The sequence below is a fragment of the Zonotrichia albicollis genome, chromosome 3 (genome assembly GCF_047830755.1).
Source record: "Zonotrichia albicollis isolate bZonAlb1 chromosome 3, bZonAlb1.hap1, whole genome shotgun sequence".
Lineage (NCBI taxonomy): Eukaryota > Metazoa > Chordata > Aves > Passeriformes > Passerellidae > Zonotrichia > Zonotrichia albicollis.
Window position 1 is genome coordinate 35,201,640 of NC_133821.1, and position 22,005 is coordinate 35,223,644.

Sequence of the window (22,005 nt, forward strand, 5' to 3'; positions counted from 1 at the left end):
GATGGGATTAAAGGTCTTTTTGTTGAGTCCTAATCTGTTGTCTCTGGGTCTTGATTTGACTATATACCTTATTAATTAATTAATTCCCCTGCAGTTCTTTTTATCAGCCAGAATGAATATAGTATACTAACCATGAAGTGTACACTTCTGCTTTTGCATTAACCAAATAGTGAACTAAAAATATATGCAAAACTGTGATTTAGGGGCTGGATTATTATTTTATTATTGTAACTGAAGTGTTCCTTTCAGTTCAATAATAATTTTGGATACATTTAATTACTAAAGGGTTTTTAGGGTTTTTTTACTAATTAATTGTAGGAATTCTGTTTGTATTGTGAAAGTATTAATTATGGTGCTTTATTTTGGTTGGCTCAATTCTTGGTCATTCAGTAGTGAGTATCGTGTTTTAATGGAGTGGAAGTTGGCATTAAACTCCTTAATCTTTTCCATAGTGAATTGGAGGAATTTGGCTCAGTACTTCTTTTGTTTACATGTATTTTGGAAGTGCCCCTACTCAAGTATTTCAAAGCTCAAGACTTTTTTAGGGAAAATCAAACTATTAGGATTGTGACTTATATTAAATTTTTTCTCCTACATATGTCTTCCTAAGATTAATGAAAACTAAAGTTTAGATTTAATAGAATCAAAGTAATAATACCAGCTATTTACCTTTACATTTAAATTTGCTGTATTTATTTTGTAGACTATGAACTCAAGTGAGCTTTATAAGTGAATTTTTGTTAAGCTATATTAGAAGTTCCTTACTGAGTTTTTAGGAAGCCTTAAACAGAATGGGTAAGGAATTCAGTACCTTATGACTGAGCAGCATATTCTTTTACAGTTTGTTTTTTTTTTTTAAAGTGATTGGCCTATGATTTATTAGAACAGCCAAATACAGAAATCTGTTATGTGTTATTTTGGCTTGGCAGAAATAATGCAAAGAACTGTCAAAGGCAAAGAGTAAGCAGAAGCTGTAATTTCCTTTTTACCACTGAAGAATAGATTTGGCTGGGTTAGGCCTTCAATGCTAATCTATCTCTGTGTGGCCAAACAGATTTTTGGAACCTTTTTGTAGTGCATTTATTTTCTCTTCACTTGAGGCCAAGTGTTACAAGGTTGTATGTTTTTTGGCACATCCATGGTGGTGATGTGAAAAAAATAAAGAGAAGGAATCGAAATTAAGTCTGATCCTAGACCACGTAAATTGAGATTGCCACTTGATGCAATTAGGTCATTGTTAACAGTACTTGTATGTTCAGCTGTGGATTTTTTTTTAAACTTTGAAACTTGCTTTAATATTAAGAGTCATAGTTAAAATTCTTCAACAGTTCCACAAGAATATGTTTCAGAATTTTATACATTTTTGGTTAATTTAGTTGGTTGTTTAAATAAGGTTAATTTCAGTCTTCCTTCTACTTGTAAGGATGTTTTTCACAGGAAGCACATTCTCTCTTGTGGTTTTAATAGGTCCGCACTCTTTAAGCCTTCTGTCTTGGCTAATGATTATTAATGATTTCTGTCTTGAAGCACTAATTCGATGTTTGCCGTAATATCCGTTCCTTATTTGCCTGAACTTGCTTGGTAGAATGTCTTCAGTATTTCAGAAGGATGGGACAGAACTACTGGTGCTGTACATGCCTCTTTCTGTGGCTTTTAATTCAGAACAAAGCAATTCAGTGCCTCTTTCTGCTCTGCTTTTGCCATGCACAGATGACAGCATCTCGGCTGCCAGCACCTCCGATGTCCAGGACCGTCTCTCAGCCCTGGAGCTGAGAGTGCAGCAACAAGAGGATGAAATCACCGTGCTGAAAGCGGCCTTGGCTGATGTGCTGAGGCGTCTTGCTATCTCTGAAGACCATGTAGCTTCTGTGAGAAAATCAACACCAAGCAAAGGTAAGCCCAAATTTGGTAAACTCTTCCTAGAGTCAGGCTCTGTTATCATGTCAGAATGTTCTCCATTGGTCACTTGTTTTTCCCTTTTCTGTCTCATTTGGGAAGGCCGATCTATTTTGAGCTGGAGGGGTTAGGTTTAGAATAGTGGCTTAAATATATACAATCAAGAGATATCTGAAATATGCTTATAAATTCTTTTGCTTGCTAAAATTTTTATGGTCTTGATACCCCTGAAAATTTCCCTTACTTCTTGTAAAAGGTTCCTGGTTTAATTTCAATTGTGGAACATCAGCCTGCCACTGGAGGTTCTGGGGCTTATTTATGGACATTTTTGAGTCTCAGCTTTGACTTTGCCTGGAAATTACTCACCTGAAAGGGCATATTAGAGGTTACGTTTTCTCTTGCTCCTAAATGATTACCACAACAAAAGCCAAAATACATTGCCACCAAATAAGAAGGCTTTCTGAATGTAGTTATTTTTTGTTCCAGTACAGAGATAATTTACCACCAGTAGATCTCATGTAAGAAATGACCATGTAGCAGCAATATCTCTTTTGGTTACTTACTAGTAACTTTTATATTGTAGCACTGATATATGTAGGATTGTTTAAAAGTAAAGAAACTAGATACTTTTTGCACTAATATTTGTATGCTTCACCCCCATCCCCCATGGACATTTCATTTTGTGTTCTGGAGAAGTATTTGAGTTGAGTTTTGAACTTATTCCAACTTAAAGTTGTGTATTTGAAGAGAATTATGTCTGTGTATGTTTCTGGCATATATCAGATTATATAAAAGATTAGATCATGTTTCGAATAAATCACAGTTTTAATTCACCATAATTGCATGTAACCACATCATACCATGCAGCATAGAGATCTCTGGGATCAATCCCTGTGTGAGTCTTGCAGTGCACTAATTGCGGCAGTGCCAGTATAACACTGAAATGATGTGATGTGGCCTGTGCTTGTTTGGGTGACCACTTCATATAGGCTGAAAATGCTGAAAGTTTGAATTATTTGAGATGTGACAGAAGGATCAAATTCCTTAATTAAGTGTTTTTGCAGTCTCTCTGCCAGATGGAAGGAAGTCATGATGCTTAATTGGCTTGGGCTCTGAATCCTGCCATTCTCTCTTGCCTGCTGAATGGTGGACTGTTGTCATCTCTGCTTATAAATGCAGCTTTTATCTACCCAGTGTACATGTCTGGTCTCATCAAGATTGAAGCTTCTTTTTACAACTCTTTTTAAATATAGCTTCAGTAGATATTTTTACTTAATCACTCTGCTGTCTGTTGTCCATTATGAGAAAGAGAAAATGTCCAAGTGTATAACTGTGTGCACCATCGTGCTTTATTCTTCCTGTTTAAATGCAGAGGAGCTGGGATGTGCACAAACATGGCTAAAAACCTTTGGCCTGGAGCTGTCTAACACCCAGCAAACTTTGTGTACAGACAGGGCAGTCTTCCTGTGTTCTGCAAAATGCCTTGGGGCCATCTCCTTTCTGCAGGTCTTGGGACCATACTCAATTCTCTAGGTCTATTTGTTTGGTGAGAAATAAACTAATTCTTTGGGGGAGGCAGAGCAGAGGAAGGGTGGAATGTCTTCAGTTTGGTCATATTATATCTCTACAAATGAATGGCAGCAGCATGGAACTGTGAAGAAAGAGATGGGAACAGGGACAGATACGTCCATGTATGATCTAATTCACTGGACTTAAATTAATTATGACTAATTGTCACTGTATTTAATTGGTGATGGATGTGTCCCCATTGTGTTCAATTACACAATATCACCAGACAACACATTAACTTCACTGTTAATCTTGAAATCAGCTGTATATAGAATTCACAGAAGAATATGCTTACATACAGAGACTGGAATTTTAAGAGACTAAAATTAGACTTGAAGCATAAACGTGGGATTAAAACAAGTTCATGCATCGCTTTTTGCAACACCCTAGGTTCTACTTTTGATGTCTGTATTTCAAATTTTTTCAATGGCCAAAAAACTCTTGAAATGTTTTAACAGAGATAAATGTGTAATTTCTTTGAATAAGTAGGATTAGAAGATGATCTGAATTGCCATTAAAAAATAACACTCAAAGAAGTTGTTGTTAGGTTTTCTTTAAAGTTTTATGCATGCATATAACAGACTCTTACTAGTCAAGTCATGATTGCTGCAAAGCTAACTGTATTCCTCCAAAACTCATCTTGGGGTTTGTGATCCTGTCAAGAATCTGGATTTCTGCATTAAAATAATTGCACTTTCATGTAAAATATTATAGGTAAATTGTCTTTTAAAATAAATGCTGAGGCTTTCAATCACAGAAATATTTTTTTCTGCAGCAACCCTTAAATACATACTGACATAAATAGTGAGAAAGGAGAATAGATGTCTGTATGTCCTTCTGAATACATGGGGAGAGATGTGTTTAATCTGAAGTATGGCAACACAGTGAGGTAAATATTTTTAAAACAAACTGAACTCAACAGGAATAATAGTACCAGAAAACACCATCCTGAGTCCTTCCATCAAACAAAGGAGTTTCAATACAAGGTGATTACTAACCTAGTTTGAAGGGCGACTCTTCTACTTATTGCTGAAATGAGTTTTTTAAAACTTCTCAGTTTTTTTACTTTGTGCCACCTCGGCAATGTCTTTGAAAATACATTTTTCATAGGCTAAAAATAAGTGTTGTGAGCAGACAGTGAATCACACTGAAAGGGACAAATCCATCCTGATCATTTTTCACTGATTTTTCTTATTCTGAAGTTGATGGCTCGACTTGGTGAAAAAAGTGGTCTCTTCATCCTTTGTCTAATTTGTCTGCATGGCACATCTGGTGATGTAATTCTGTTCCTAATTTCCTTTATTTTAGAGTGACAGATTGAAACAGTAGCTGAAGATAAAGTTTTTTGCATTATCCTTTAAATCTTTGGTTTTCTTTTTTCCCCTACATTTTTGTCACATGCATATTTTGAGCTTAGTCCAGTGAAAAAATTCGTGTGATTTTTTAATAGATTTTTATTTCTAACTCATGGGCTCTCAGTCAGAAGGCTGCTACCTAGGATCTTGTGTGTAAAGCTCTGTCTCAGAAATAAAAGGCTCTTCATGCAGGGATTTGTGTACTGTAGAAGATAAGATAAAGGGCAAAATTTTTAGGCACCTTAGTGTCTCCTAGTAAAGCATGCAGTGGAGAGACTGTGTAAGGAAAATACTTCTGGTAGGGATTGCAGCAGGATTAGCACTTGTCTGTATTTCACAGTGAAAAGCAGGCTGGGAGTGTTTGCACCTGACTTCCCAATGCAAAGTTATTCTAAATTGAGCAAATCTTTTCAATATAAAAAGATTGTGATAGTGCTTCTCCATCTCTGCATGGAGCTAAGAATAACTACACAAAGGAGAAATTACCAGGTCCAAAGACAGTTTTGAGGGTTAGAAATGAGTAAAGGCTCGGTAAGGGATCCTGTCCCCAGCAGCTATGGGGCTTCTTAGGATCATAGTCTGGGGGTGAGTTTATGGGTTTCATTTCTTTTCTTTCTCTCTTTCTTTTCTTTTTAAATAGATGGCTTGGTAAGAAGAATTTCTTTGGTGGGAAATTATTTGCATTTGGCAGCTCTGCACTCTGTTGCCACATGCCTCTGCTGTTGATGCATGATTGATGCTGTTAGCATTCACAAAAAGTTCCAAAAACAAAGATTACCTGGACACTGAAGAAAAGGAAAGCAGAAAGCAGTCTGGTACTTGTGGCTGCCAGCAAGATAGATTGGCTCCCAGCTGGTGCCTGGTAAACGTATTAAAATCTTCCAGGGTGTCAAAATGTGTGTAACAGGAGAATTCATCCCTCAGGCTCTGGGTGTGCAGACAAGTTTGTGGCACACTGTGGCACTAGTGAAATATCTCAGACTAATCATTTCACTGGAATATGAGCCTGAAAAAGTACATCTGATGTCTGCCTGTAGAGAAACAAAGAGTTCATGTCCTTTTTCTGGACTCAGAAGTGATGAGGAGACTTGACAAAGGTTAAACCTTTGGAGGAATATTTCCTATTGCTTGGGCAGGAATTGATATTAAATAACTCATATGCAAATTCGGCTCACAAACTGAAATTGGAATACTGAATGGCAGTTTGCAGAGAGGGTTTCCCATGACAGTGAAGAGTGGCAAACTGAGAAGCATTTTATTTTACTTAAAGCAGTGGTGTTGGGGACCTGGAAAATCAGGTGTATACTGGAAATGCAGTTGGTAGGGGTTTTTTTACTTATTTTTTTCTTTCCTTTGTGCAGTGGGCTTTTATAAGAGGACCCCATTGAGTTTTCCTTCTTTTCCTGTTCCCTTCTCTTGTATGAAATAGTATATGTATCTCATTGCACTCCTGTAAGCAGAGTACTTCAGATGTAATTTTCAGCTTATCTCAATAATGGCTTCATTTCATTTGCATTAAGTAATTTGGTTTTATGTTAACAAAAAATGGCTTTTCAGGTGTTGAGCAAGCTTCATTAATGAAAGCTAGGACAGATTTGAGGTTTTTTTAGTCTTTACACTATTCAATAAGCAGAGTTGTTCTAATAACTCATTACATGTTTATGTTGTCTAATCAGTAAATGTTAAAGAAGCATTAAACAGAAGTATACATAGGAAAATGCTTTATGGTAGTGGTAGGATATAAGTTCTTATCCACAATATTAAAACTAGCCTGGCAAGCTTGTATGTGGGTCATTTTACTCATGGGGATAGTCCTATTGAAGTCTGCAGGCTGCATGCTCACATAACAAATAATGATACTCTTGAGGTCTTAATGCATTTCCCAGGGATTGGTTTTAGTGCCATCTGTTCTTTCTGCATTTCTTACAATTTTTTCCTATCTTCTGCTCTGACTTATTGAATATTTTATTTTCTTTTGTTACACTTACCTTCCTGATGTTCTTCATGTATTTTTCTTTATTTAAAAAATTTGGATCTAGAGGGAATTAATGAACTAAGGGTCACTAATCAGCTAAACCAAGGTTAGGATGGAGAAGTGAAGAATGAAGTTCAGAGGTTTTTTTTTAGAGTTCTGTAACCTAATAATCTTGTTCATTGTAGAGGAATATTTTCAGTTGTGGTGATAAGTATCCTTATTCTTTTTTCCGTATGCTTCTTATAGTTTGGGGTATTTTTTTGTACATCTGTGTATGTCTTTTAGAACAGTGTGAGCAGATTTCCTTGAGTAGTACTCTACTGTTCTCCATGATGCTTCTCAAACTAAGAATTGTAATGTTGGAAGAGTTCAGTGTTGTCACTAACTTTTTCAAATGGAAACTCCTTATTTATAATACTTGAGGGGCTTTTTCATCACTTGTTTTCCAGAGTCTATCAAATAGTTTCAAATTACCATAGTTAAAAATTTATTTCCTCGGCTTAGAATTAGCCCATTTGGCAATTGGTTGAGCATGTAGATGGTGCCTCTGGGCAAGTATAGCAAAATAAGATAGAAGGGAGAAGGAAAAGGGCCGTGTGATTTGAATAAGCAATTGGCCAAACGAGTCTTTCAGTTTCCTGTAGCATGTCTTAAAATGCCTGCCCAAAGAACAGAGAGGCGCCTCCCCTAACACCTGAAAAATTAGTTTTATATCCTTATGAGGATCATTTAAAGTTGGAAATATATTGGTTAAGTCACTATTTATAAAAATCTAAAAATAAGTATTTAATTACCCTTAACATCTAAGTTAGTTTATCTACCTATTAGGAGAGATAGCTGCCCTTGGAGCTCAAGTTGTTTATGCATTAGCTATGCACTCTCAAACTGTTGCTTATTAACATGCCTCTATTTGGATAGTTCTTTTCCTTTTAACAGGAGATGACAAATAATGTATGTTTAATAGCTGTCTGTTGAAATCTGTGAAATTGGGCTTCCATTAAAAAAATATTAAAAGAGTGGGGTGTTTTTAGCTAGTTGTAATTACTGTAATAAAGTTTCTTGAAACTTAACTATCTTAAAATTTGATTATTAAGCAAAAAGAAGCAAACCCACAGTCAGAGAATGGAGCTATTTATCCTGACTTGTTCTGTTCATTATTTGAGACCTAATGTCTCACTCTGACTTCTTTTCATGTGAGAGGAGGACACTTTTTCAACCTAAAAAGTTTTAATCAAAATTTGACTCTTAGTATGTAAGCGAAGTAGTTGAATAAAACAGAATGCTGAAGAAAATATTTCCGTCCCCTTCAGAATGCAGTACTCTATTTAAAAAGAGTTTGGGGCTCCCAGGCTGTTTCTTTGCCAGCATCTTCCATGGGCTGAGGGGCTTGACATCCTTTGAAAGCAGAGCCATAACTAGAATTAGCTGCTTTTATGCAATTAATTGTAACTCCTTGAACCAAGTCTAGGATTTGTCATAATTTCTATTGATTTAGATGTTGTTCTATTAGGAAGAAAGTGCATATAAAATCTTACATTCTGCTATACTTACAACTATTTCTATCTGTTTTCCACAGCTCACTCTGTGGGCTCTCTGGAGATTTACACACACTGGACACTTGTTTAGTAAGAGTACTAAATTGGTTTTCTGTCCTTCCTGGTAGAAAACCCCATGGCATGAAATATATTTATAATCTAAAAGCCTTTGTCACATTTTGCTGAAAGTCAAATAGTTTAAGATTGTTGAAGGATTTGATAGTGTATGCCTTAATGGAGAAAAAAAAGAAAAGTCTTCCTTCAAAACATCAAAAAAAATTTTTTTTTAGTAAGGTGTCATTTCTTGAACTTTTTCTTTTAAATCCACTTGAATTAAGTACCCAGAGAAGTAACTTAAATGTAGCTGCAGCTACTTATTTTAAATTGGAATTACCTGGAGAAGACAAACAAGTGTTTGGTTTTTTCTTGTAACAAAGGCGGTTTCCCTGTTAGAATATTAGCAAATACAAAGATAGTGAGAAAATTGTTTCAGCAAATATATTTGATAACAGAATCACCTACGTTTTAATGTAACATATTCTGAGTTTTGGATTTGGGAAGAAAAGTGAATTACTAATTGATTCTCAGTTTCAGCGCCTTGTAAGTATGTTTGGAGGAAAAAGCTGTCATGTTATCACAGGACACACATTTTCAAACTTACCACGCTCAGCCTGGCTTCATTTTTTCCCCAGTTAGCTAATCAAGGCTGATAAAGAATTGGAAATAGATTTTTGGTTTATTGTGGTCTGTTTTTTCTAATCTTACTTATCTTTCATTCACACATTTGTATACTTGACAGATGTTAATAAAATGTTTCTTTTGAACTCTACAGATACTATTCTATGAAAATTATCAGAACAGAGATGAATCTGTCCCATAAAAGACATTTTTACCACTTTGATCTCTGACAATTTGACTTTAATCCTGGTCACCATACACTGCCTTTCATTCTGCTTTCCGTTTACATCTGGCTTTTGTTCCAAACTAGCAGATAAAGCTAAGTGCTATTCAGTGTGAAATATTTCAGGCTGCCTATGCTAGCAGGTGGTGAATGGCATGGTATTGGCAGAGGTGTGCAGCCCAGTGCTGCGAGAGCTCAGTTGTTTGTGTATTGATCTGGAATTTCTGTTCTCCTGGGCCACTTCATTATTTCCAGGTCTCTGAAGCAAAAGCACTTGGTTCTATGAAGGATTATCTCTGCAGTGGAGAAGGTTATAGTGTTGTTAATTTTTGACATCTTTGGACTGCAGAGACGCCCTGGTTAAAAGTCATTAAAAGAGATGTGTGGTTTGGACTGGTGGGTCAGCTTCCTTGGACTTCTGACCCAGCTGGGAAGATCCCCCTTGTGTGTCTCTGTCAGTAGCCAGGTTTCACTGCCTGGAATGTGCACAGGACTTAAAATTCACTTTTCCTTTTCATGACTTAAAATATAAATGCATTTTCTTTACTTATAAATGCTGATGATTAATTGATTTTTTTTTTCTTCCCTTTAAAAGTAGGCACTCTAAAGTTTTTGATTATCTAATTAACATGCAGTATATAGAGAATTTGGAAGGGGTTTTGTTTCTTAGGGGTGTTGAAAATGGGGTTTGGGGATTTTTGTTTGTTGAGGGGATTTTTGCTACTTTTTTGCTTTTTTACATTTTATTGCACATTGAGTGTGGCACACTGACCAAGATTTTTGTTCTGGAGTGTAAGAAAGCCTGATATATTTCTGACACTTGAAAAAAAATCTGTCACTGCAGATTTTAATCTGGGTTATGTTTAATTGTTAGTCATTTTGCAAAAATGGTTTTTACTTCAATTCAAAAATCTTAATCTCAAATGTGATTTTGCGTGTCACGTGTTGACATTTAGGATTACTTTGCCGATCTACCATCAATATCCACCTTACTGGAAAACAATCCCAAAGCTGCAGTCTGGATCCCTTTTTTTATTGCTGTTGTGTTCATCATTGCATGGAGCAGGGCATATTCCTGTCATGAGTGCATACTGATGTCGAGTTTTATTTGTAATCAGTTTTGTCCCTGGACATAAGCAGGAACTAATGCTTTCCATACCTAGTAGGGGGAATTATTCTAGATGTAGCCAGTTAAAAAAAATAGCCTGCTCCTTGCACTCTGAGAGTGTGTTCCCCATCTTCGCAAGTTCCTGTATGCTCTCTGTTGTAGCTCTGTTGTGCTTTGCACATCCCACTGAGTGCCTTACCCACCATGCTGGGAATTACTGCTGATTCTCCTGATTCACGTTTCTGAAAAGCCATGCTAGAGCTGGTTGGAGAGACAATAATCTATTACAATGGGCAGACAGAGACGTTAAGGTCATATAAAGTTCAAGTGTGAATCACAGGCCTTTATATTACGCATCTCCACAAAGAAGATGACTTACTTTGTCACTGAAAATAAAAGAAGCTAATTTATAGGTTTCTACAGTAAATGTGCTTTCTAAGCTCATGCGCTTTTGTTCTTGAGTCTGAATTGCATGGGGTAAAAAAATCTTGAGTTCAGAGGCTTTATGCAGTATATTAAAGCAAATTCTAAAACAAATTTTGTATTCCAAATGTTTATCTTGCAAATAAAACAGTCTGTAAAAAGTAACACTTGGAAAGAATCATACCAAATTGACTTATACAGAATTTAGGAAGAACAATGATCTTTGATCTGTTTTTGGATTTTAAGTGTGTCTTTACTTTCTTCAACCTTCTTTTATTCTCATTTCTGCCTGAGATATTCTACATACTCCTTTTGGCTTTCCTGATCTGAATTTCAGATGTGATCACATGCTGCTTGGTGCATTTGAAGCGCTGCTTCGTTTGTGTAGGCCAGCCCATTTCTGCATTCATCCAAATAGTTCTGAAATCTAATATTCCCTTGATGGGTATCTCTTGTATATGATGTGGTAGCTTAAAATAAGAATCAATTTGCCTCTCAACCTGCTTGAAGGAGCTGTGCTGTGACACATGGCTGGTAGTGTTCAAATGAGGCATCTGTGTGAGTTTGTCCTCTCTGCACAGAACTGTCCATTCTCCCCAGCTGCTGTTTTACTCCTCGCTTTTATCTTCAGTGTGTGGCCTCATGCCTTATCTGTCTCACACTATTGTGAGCCTGCCATGAACACCGACCTGTTATTTTTCTGTCAGTCGTGTCCTCCGTGTTTGTTGCTGAAGTCAGAGTGACAACCTTATGAGATGCAATAGAAATTTGCTGTCTGTGAAATAGGCATGTGACACAAGAGGGGCTCAAAAGTGACCACTGATTTTTGGATGCTTAATGTGAGATTACCCTGGGAATCTTTCTCCCTTCAGAAGGGAAAAGTACAAGTCTAGCACTTTAAAGGAGGAAGGGCAAAATTCTGCTCCAAGTAATACCTTGGAAATAAAACAGGCGCACAAAAAGAGAGACATAGTTAGTGGGTAAGGATGAAACAGCAGGTTTGAGTAAAATGCCTTGTATTTCACTGGCATTCTGTGGAAGAGTCAGGTCTGGGAGCTAATTGCCAGGCTTAGTGTTCAGCTCTGAAAATAGAAGAGCCTTTGATCCCCCTTGTCTTCCTTGCAATCCCCTCCCACATTCACTGCATAGTTTTAAACTTCTGCAATGAGTGAAGTGGGCATCTGACAGACAACAGCGTTCTTCTCATATACACTCTTGATTTGTCCCTGGAGAGAGTCTGTAATGCTCACTGGATGTGGCAGATGTTCTGCAGAGTGAGCAGTATCAGAAACTTAATAGCTATACCATAGGGCATATACTGAAAGGTGTTTTAAGATGGAAGGGGCAGCTGAAATGAAACTGCAAATCTTAATATTTTTTTTTTATCTTTAGAATCAGAACCCTTAAATAACTTAATAATTCTTTCATGACATCATAGCAGTAGAGGAACTGACCTCTCTCACAGCATATTCTTGCCTGCCTTAGTGTCCCAGGTTTCCCGGTTGCAGCTGCTTAGGTTAAGGTTTCGTGGATATATGTCACCAGATGTTTGTCCTCAATGCTCAGGCTGCTGCTGTGGGATACCAGGTCCACAAGTGAGAGCTTTTTGATTATCATGTGCACCTTTGGATGTAGCTGTAAAACCTTACATTCTTTAATATTGCTTTTTTTCTAGGTCAGCCAAGCCTCCGAGAAGCTCTCTCGATGTCATGTATAACCAACGGGAGTACAGGAAACAGGAAAACAAGCCACAGTTCATCTGTTTCTGTTGCCAGAAAAGAAACACTTTCATCTGCTGCTAAAAGGTATCTAAATTGTTATTAAAATTCAGACTTTTATATATTAAAAAAACCAAACAGGTCAAACAGAGTTTGATTTTTGTACCTGCACAACGCTCAGCAGAGCTGCCTGAAGTCCAGTAAGGCACAAATAAACTTTGGCGGTTTAACATGTTGTTGGGCTGTGTACAGAAGAGTTCTAAAAAGAATTCAGAAATGGAGAGTATTTCTGTGGTGTGTAGTGTCCAAAATGAATTCTCACTAAGGGAATAGGAAAATGTATTTCCAGTACAAATGGAAAATTTTTCCTTCTGGTATTCATATGTGCTTTTTTTGTTGTTTTTTTGTCTTCCCTCAAGGAAATTAAAGGGCAAAACTGACTTCATTGTCTGGAGTGTAAATAGTAGGCAATAGCGAAATAACTATGAGACAATAGTAAATTGTGTAAGATAAGGGTTTACATTTTTGGGTAGAAAATCTAACCCAAAATACAGCTACTTAGTCCTTATGAAAAATATCTGTATCAGATGTCAAATGTGAAGAAATTACATTGCTTGAGTAATTTAAGTTAAACGAGCTAGGAACTAAACAGTAGTGGTTTTCCTCCGTGTAATACTTTCAGCTTCACACAGTAAATGAAATGTTTTCTTAGCTGCTTTTTTCTGTGAGTGTGTTAGCCAGTGATTGCATGGCTTCTTCAGCAGTAGGTTTTGTACCTATTCTTGTTTGTTGTGAAGAACAAGCTGCCAGATATAGCCACGGGGCAGAGAATACTCTAATGTGTAACTGTGGTAAGTTATGTGAACAAATTCTTGGCCTCTGTAGAGTACCAGTAGCTGGTTTATCTTCTAGTGTGGATGTAAATATTGTGCTGTGCAGCAAGACAGGGAAATTATATACTTCAGAGAATAAAAATGCTGCAAGCAAATATAAACTGTATGAAAACAAACCAGAAGAAGCTCTAGTGCCCTTTGGAATTTGGAAAGTGAGGGTAATGCCCTGCTCTTTGCTCTTCTCTACTGTGTAGCATTGCATAACTTTATTTATATCAAATTCTTACATTTACTTTTCAACAATAAATCAGACAAGGATCAGTGTATGTCTCTATCTGCTGGTGCAACAGGCACAGGGACAAGAGACATTCCTGCAGGAAGGTATTTCTTAGTTAACACTTTTCCATTAGTCTTAGCCCTGTGGCTCTTGGCACTTTGATGAGAGCCAGTCCGGTTCCCGTGGTGTTCAGCTCTCATTTGTGCTGAATCACCTGCTTGATTCATTGGCTGCTCAACCCTTGACTGCATAAGAGGAGCAGAGTGGAGTGGCCGGCATCCCTTTCATCTGAGTTAAGTTCTTTAAAAGGAGACCTGGATGGGCCAAAGGAGAAAACCTTCATTTGCAGAGGGCAGCTCTCCCTGGGCCCCTGATTAACTATCCAGGGGAGGTGTTGGTGGTTCCAGTGCAGCTGAAGACACACGACTCCCTTCATCAAGACATGTTTTAGAAAGGTTTAGGAAGTTCCTGTTTACAGGAGTTCCTTTGTCATGTCTTTTTTACTTAAATTTGTTTGCTATTTGCAAGAAACAAATTTGCCCTTTTGTAAAATTACCAGCTCAAGAAAGGGGAAAGGAAAGGCAAGTAAATGTCAATAGTAGTCCCATCTGCTTGCAAAGGCAGAGTAACCACGTTTATTTCTAACATTTGTTGTGTTGAAAAGGAAGGAGGCCAAAGGAGACTGGAATGTTTCACCCCACCTTAACCAGGCCTTTCTTCAGGCTGAAGCTTGAACTGGTGCAGCAGGTGGACAAGGACATCTGTTGATAGAGAATTAACCTTTAGGTTCTATGTAGACCCCGTAGCCTGCCTAGGACTTCTCATGTTCTAAGTGTATGCAGCCATACATCTGGCCTAAATACCCAAAGGCCTACTTGTGTCCAAACTGTAACTGGTGTTGAAGTTCAGTGTGTGAATTTCTTCTATGAATGAGCAGTTTCATTTCCTGGACTGTTTAATCTTGTCCTATGAACCTGAACATTGAGACCATGGATATAATCACCTGCCTCAGTAGCTCCACAGCATTAGGATGTCTCATTTCAGCAATGGCATGCTAAAAATACCTGCAATCACAAAACTCAGAGCCCAGGAATGTTCCCTGAACAGCAGGTACATGATGACCCATTAACAGAGATGGAGTCATGAATGTGTTGAGAAAATTTCAACCCTGTAGTTTGGACTGGAAACAAAAACCAACCAGTGACTGTCAGAGACCTGTTTGATAATTTTCCTTAAGACTAAACAGCATCTGATAACAATAGTCTTGATGTTTCAGAGTGACCACGGTCCCCAGTACATGCCAGTGTGTTGTGGTCCAGAGGATGAAACACTGTACTAAGTGAAATTAGAGAAGCTGAAAATCAGGACAGATAGTAATAGCTGTCAACTACTCACTTGTAGACTGAAGAAATGCCTCATCAAATTTGGTTTTGGAAAGAATTTTTGGATGCATTAAATGACTACTTCCCAGAACAACTAGTCTTTAGAAACCCACAGGAAAAGACACTGGTTTTGATTTGATTTCAGCAGTTACACAAGACCTACTAGAAGAAGTATTAGTGGGAGAGCCACTCTGTACTAGCCAGTCATAATACAATTAAGCTGAAGATTTTAGCAGAAGTGAGCAAACCAAATAAATTCAAAGCAAAGATATTCAGTACTCAGACTGCCACATTTCTGCATTATTTCCTTCCAAATGAAAATGCCAGTCACAAAAGAAGCCTTCTTGCAACCTGGTGGTAAATGAAAGCACTTTGTTGAATTCCAAATGTACCTTGTGCTACAATCTAGAGTGAAACCAGAGTGGTCCAGTGATTCTCATGGCCCAACAGAAAAGGAGTGAACCTCATGGCAAAGAAATGGATAATACACAGTGACAAGCTCAGTGACGATATTCCCATGCCAAATCTGTGGTTTCTGGGAGACAGATCCGATGAGTTTGGGTAGGAACACAGAAAATATGAGACTGAGCTGACAGGTTATATGCTGCTGTCAGCAGGTGGCATTCACCTGAGCCTGCTGGGGGAGTGCAGAGGTGAATTGCAGAGTTGCTGAGGTGTCACTGTTCAATAGGACATTACAAAAAGTGATGTGTACCTATCATAGTAGGAATAGAGAGGACTTCTGTTTGCTTCAGTGAAAAGAGAATCCGAGAATTTATTCACTATACTGAATTTCTAGCAACAGAATGCAGAAAGATTGAGTGTAGTATGCTTTGCGTCCAGCAATACGAGCTAAGTATTCCGATTAAAAAATAATAATAAATTTCTGTGCTACCAGTTAATTAAGGACCTTTGGCTATAAATTATTAATGAAAACCCCACAGTTCTCCAAGCTTTGCTCTCTGTGATCACATATACGCCCTCAAGGAATGTGAAAGCTCTTTGTTTTGTTTTCATCTGTTTTTTTTTTTTCAAAGAAAATGTCACTGTGATGGATTATATTGACATTTTGAACTAGATAGTATGTTTTACAGTAGAAATCCTGAGTGATCCTTACAGATTTGTCTGGGTTTCATATTCATGTTTTGACCTGTTTTTCAATGCATCTCTTCTCTGAAAGCAGTTGGAAAAGTTGAACTCCTATAAGCCTTGGGGGCTTTGTCTCAGTGGTAGATGATACAATTTAACTGAAGTAACAAAAGAAGCAAAAAAAAAAGTTCCTAAGAAAGATATGTTACAATTGGGTGCCTATATTTTTTTTGATTTTGAATGACGCTTTACTGTTTTCTTTGTGTTTTGGGAAAGGGTAAATAGAAATACAAATAATTATGGTAATGCAAGAATTCAAGGTGGGGGGGAAATTGTTATGAGGGGAAAAAAAAATTGGATTCTCATGTTCAGAAAGATACTCTTTCTTTTTTACTTTGCAGGTTACTTTGACCCTAAGATAAAAATCTTTCTATTACCTTTTTAGCTGTTATTTCTATCTTGCTTTATTTATTCACTGAAAAATCTATGTTATAAGATATAATTTTTTTACCTTAAAAAAAATAGGCCATGCACTTGAGAGTACTCTTCTCTTCCAGGTCTTGATATTGTTTGTGTGATTCAGTATATTAAAAAGTATGTGACTTCATAGAAGAGCCTTTTAATTAATCTTTCTGTTTACCTAGCAAACATTTGGTTTGGGTCTTAATAGATTTAAGTTTGGTAATGATATGTATTTAAATCTGTTTCAAGTATTAAACTAATAACTACAGCACTATGTAAATAAAGATGTGTTCTTGGCTGTTGTGGCTGAAGGCATTAAAGAAGTGGCAAGACAATCTGATATTAGTCAACTGCAGATCAAATCAGCCAGGAGTTTTCAGGGATGGTTTCCTTTGAACTCCGGTGCAGCCAAGGAGAGCCCAGGGACCAGCAGCAGCATTCCAGGGCTTTGGTGGCAGCTCTAAGATAACAGCATGGATGCCCACAAATACACTTTCATGGTGGGCTTACACTGAGGAGAGACAGCACAAGTGACAGTCCTGCCTTGACTTGCACTGAACCCTGGCTGGCAGCACAACAATGTGGTCAGCGAGCTCTGAAGCAGAGGATGGTTTTGTCCTGAGGGACAGCAGATTTGTGGGGCATCAGTTTGTGTCAGCTTTGAATGCTGATGGGGAACCTGTGAATGAAGGACACACTCAAATCAAACTTGTAATAATTTTAAAATCATAGCTAACATAGTACAGCAGAAATATGTAAGTTATCTTCCATGTCTCCCTGACTGTTTTTTATTGTTGGAACTAGTGGATAAACCTTATTTCAGCAAAATGCTAACATGAAAAGATAGAGTAAATAATCATGGTGTTCTTTTGGCGGTTGTTTATAGGAAGTTGTTAAATGCCTCTCCCGTCTTTTCACAGAGGACATTTTCTCCCACCTTGCTAATTTATTTGCTTGTTCTCTTTTTTCCCTCCCTATGTTACATTTTCTTTTACAGTGGTACAGAAAAAAAGAAGGAAAAACCTCCAGGACAAAAAGAAAAAAAAGAGGACTCTCATTCTAATGATCAAAGTGCACAAACTCAAGCATCACCTTCTCCCCAGCCCTCCTCACAGACTCTCCAAACACACAGGCAAACTCCAGAAAGCAAGAGTTCTGCTCCAGCTAAAAGGTTTTCACAGTACCACAGTACAGAACTAGAAATTACTGTAATGATACCGAGTTCATATTTGACAACAAGTCATGTGAAATAGTTCTAATCTCATGATCAAGCTGAGGTTTGATCCTTTTTTCTGCTAGAGGAGATGCATTCAATATGCATTGCAGCAGAACAAATACGTAAAAATGCATGTTTTTCTTTGAATCTATTTTTGAGATTACAGAGATTTTTTATTCTCAGATTAAAATCCTAATTTTAACAGTAGAATACCTCTAATCAGCCATGATTGTAAAGTATATAATGATCACTCTGACTTGATTATTCTCAAATACACTTCATATATTTTGTCTGACATAGCTGAATTATGGAGTGTATTTTCCACACGGCCATTCTTATGTCTCATATCAGTATTTTTTAAATACTAGTATCATTGCAACTCTTGGTTCAGAAATTTTTACTCTCAAATTACTCCATAAAGTGACTGCAGTTCTGTTTTTGTTGGTGTATTTTTTTAATGCATGGCCCTTCCCTTTTTAATTCCTGCTAGGTTGCAGGATGGCTTTACTTTCATTCTTTACATGAGTGAAGTTCTGGTTTTATACCCAGATCACAGAACTACTTGATTTGAGTAAATGCTGAAATTTATTTAGGATAGCCTCTTCAGTTCCCACTAATCTTTTGTGGGAATTGGGCACAGGGGAAAAAAAAGGTAGATTTTAGAGATTCTAGATTGCATTTTGAAGTCCAAAAAATGGCCTTTAAGTTTTGGATCATAGCTTCTGAGTTTCAAAACTATGCAGATCACCTGGCATAGTTTATTTTTGTTTTGGTTGGTTTTTTTTTATTCGTTGTCACCTTACTGTTTTGGAAGGTGTGCATTTTTATTTTTTTTACTCTCTGGCACTTAGAGACTGAAACAAAATGTAAATTAAATTTATTACTCTGAAATTTACCCATTTGGTTCACAAGATTGTTGTCTTGCATCGCTTGAATTCACAGCTCTTATAAATATTTAAACTTCCACTTGACTGGTGCATGTTATAACACTCCATAAAGGCTCTGTCTCCACGTCTTGCACAGACCTGTGAGTTGTCTGAAGCTGAACTTGCAGCCTGTTATTCTCTTGCCTGGTATCTCCCTGTAAAGATGTCTGAAGTCTTGCTTACTAATCTTTTGCAGTGTGGGGAAAAATAAATGCCTTTTTCTGTCTCCTAAGGGTTTAACTTGATTTGATTAACTTGTTTGTCACAGGACTTTTGAGCCTCTTGAGGTGCTGTAGAAGGAGCTTGCCATTTCTAGGGTTGCATTTCAGGACTTAACTCCTGCAAAAAGCATTTCTGACAGGATGAAGTGTGATACTATTAGCAAGACGTGCAAACTCTCAATCAGCTGGGCTAGGTAACTTTTTGAGCATGTGTTCTGTGATTAAGTCACATGTGAAGTTACTGAACTAGTGACTGCAAAATTTGCAAGTTCCCATTAGTGTAAATTGGCTGCAATGAGATTGCTGAAAAATTACATCCGCATTCATGGATTTAATTGTCTGTAGTCTCAGGCCAAACCTAGCTTGTCTTACTCAAGCAAGAGGTTTGCAGACATTTGTTTCAAAAAGATTAAAGCCATTAATGTGATTTAGTATGTGCTAACTGCAAAGCTTCTATATGAAACTCTAATCTGATAGAACTGTTCTGCCTCAAAATCAATGTGCTTAAGCTGGTGAACAGTTAATCAGGGAAAAAAATACATTGTTATCTGCTTAATTGATTTTTTAAATATAGTTTATTCTTTAAGGCTTATATACTTAGCCTCATTTTTTCCGCTACTGTAATTTGTTAGGGATGTAGTAATGAAGTATAGAGTTATTTTGTTCAAGTCTTTATGTAAGAGCATTTGGAAATGGAAAAGAATAGATAAAACATGTGGCAATTGTCTTGCTCAATTGTGTTCATTCATCCAGTTAGAACTTTTTGACTAATCTTTTTTCCCTGTTACATGCTGCAGCTTGAAGGAAGATCTAGCTCTGCTTTTGTCTCCTGCTGCTTGATCTGTCCATTTGCATACGAGTTCCAGTTATTGTTACACTATTATCTTGTAATTGTAAAACTTTTTTTTTTCTTCTAGCATAAAGAAATCCTTGACTGTTGAAAAAGCTCACGGTGCTTGGGAGAGTTCAGATGACAGTCGTAACAAGCTGATGAGAGTAGCATCAACGTCTAAGTTAATATCAAAAGTGGCAAAGAATGCAGACAAGTATGTATTGGTTTGGTAATAAAGGCAAGAGAACTTGAGAGTCAAAATATTATGAAATCACACAATTCTAGTGAACTTACTGGTGTATATTATAGGACCTTTTGCATCTTTGTTTTTACTATGAGTACTTACATAACGTGCCAACGAGTTTTTACTATGAGTACTTACATAACAGTTTGTTGCTCTGGGTGCTCATGGAATTTTAAGATTATTATAAAGTAGTTCTTGTGTAAATATGTTTTAATATTGCCTATTTGGATTAGCAGAATTATGACCTTTTATGGCTTAATGCCAGTGATATGAAACTTCCAGCTGTTTTTTTCTTCTTTTCCTAATTAAAGCTGATTTGAAAATGCAAGTGCATTTCCTTGGAGTCAGTTCCTGGATTTCACATAGGATATGTTTCTGTAGACTGTCATAGTAGGAATATATTTCTATGATTTCAATAGGTCTCTCAATTTAACTGTTTAGTAGGTTCCTGGTAGCACATTCTGATGACAGGCAGGGATCTTTTTTCAGTGTCACCTTCAGCAGGTGATGTGCTCTAGCCAGCTATTCCTGTCACACCTTCCTCAGCAGCAGGTTTTCTTGGTTTGGGGTCTCCAGTCAGTGCCTCTGGGGGTGAGTAGCACAGAGTAGACACTCCTGCTCCTGTTAGCACAGGGATGAGATTTTGCTTTTTACTGTAGCCCCACACTGTTGCCTCCTGTTGTGACCCACTCTTGTCCTCGGTACTCTCTGCCATTTGGGTTTCCCACTTTGTATTCACACAATTTCTCTTCTTGACTTTGTTGAAATTTTGCTGAAATTGTGTTGATTTTTTGCCTGATTCTTCTTATGGCAATATCCCCCCAGTGTGCTGGCAGATTCTACCACCGGGGTGTTGTCTGCAGATTCCTAGATCTGCTCATTAATCTTCATGCTAATGGCCTTTAGCTGGTTCAGGGCAGAACTACTTGAAAACCCGTCCCATTCTGAAATAAAGCACTTCAGACCTTTCAGAGGTCTGAAGTGCTTTATTGCCAGGTTTTTATGATTATGTCTGTAGTGCTTTCCCTAACTTGGATCTAAGACTGTCAAATACCTAGTCAAGAGTGGTGCAAGTGCATTCCTTCTTCCCTGGGAATGGGAAGAACAAAACAAACTAATCTTGGGTGTGGATAGCGGCACATTTATTAAAAGCTTTATGCTTAGCCTGAAGAGTTTTGCAGAGCAGTGTAGTGCTATGTGTGAGGGGATTATGTGTTACATATTTTGCAAGTATTTCCTTTCCTTTTATAATTGGTTTTCACTGCTGGAATTTAAAAGCCCTTTGGCAATTTAGATTATAGCACGGCACTGCTGGATAATATTTTGGAATGACAAAACCCTCTGCCTTGTTTTTTTTGCTGAGCTTTTTGCTATGCTGCTAAAATACCTTTTGCAGTGTAATACATATTTCAAATTTGCTAAAAGTAAAAAATAAATTTTACTTTTGTTGATACTTTATATATTGGTCCAGACATGGTCAAAATAGAGGTATTTTATTTCATTTTTCTGTGATTCTGGTTATTTCTGAGAGATCTCAAATGTTGCCCTTCTACAGTCTCTAATGGAGAATAAAAGTCAGTTATCAAACAAAAGCATGGAGAAGAAAAGATTAGTTTTAATTATTGATAGAGAAAGCTGTCTGTTCATAACTTGAGGCTGTTGTATCTTAACTATATTTGGCAAAAACAAAACCTCAAACATGAATTGTAGACCACCACCTTGAAGTGATGCTTGAAGTGTGGGTGTTGTATTGTTGTGTTCCTTGTTCTTAAGCTGAGATTTGTAACAGAGGCACTGTTTGCATACAAAGACATACATCAATAATAATTTTTTATTGACATTGTGTGCCACATCTCCATAAGAACTAGTTGGTATTGAGCAAAGATGTATTGTTGTATTTAATTTTTTGTTCCCAATTAGAAACATTGACCTCATCTGCTTGAAGCTGCGGAGGTCTTGTGCAAGGGAACAGAGCTCAGCCCCTGATGTGGCCCCAGGACAGAAATGTTTTACATATGCTTTGCACTATCAGCCCAGGATGTG

At 37.2% G+C, this 22,005-nt stretch overlaps 1 protein-coding gene across 9 annotated transcripts in view; it reads left to right on the plus strand.

Annotated features, from left to right (window-relative positions):
• The window catches only part of EML4 (EMAP like 4), a 147,656-nt gene that overhangs the window by 77,198 nt on the left and 48,453 nt on the right, over positions 1-22,005 (plus strand). For 7 of the 9 annotated variants that reach the window (XM_014264391.3, XM_074537160.1, XM_074537159.1 and 4 more), the window contains exons 2-5: positions 1,711-1,893; positions 12,438-12,567; positions 17,521-17,694; positions 19,804-19,932. In XM_014264391.3, coding sequence (XP_014119866.1) covers positions 1,711-1,893; positions 12,438-12,567; positions 17,521-17,694; positions 19,804-19,932 — 616 coding nt within the window. The remainder of the gene's footprint in view (positions 1-1,710; positions 1,894-12,437; positions 12,568-17,520; positions 17,695-19,803; positions 19,933-22,005) is intronic. The other 2 variants (XM_074537162.1, XM_074537161.1) reach the window with 1 other exon arrangement.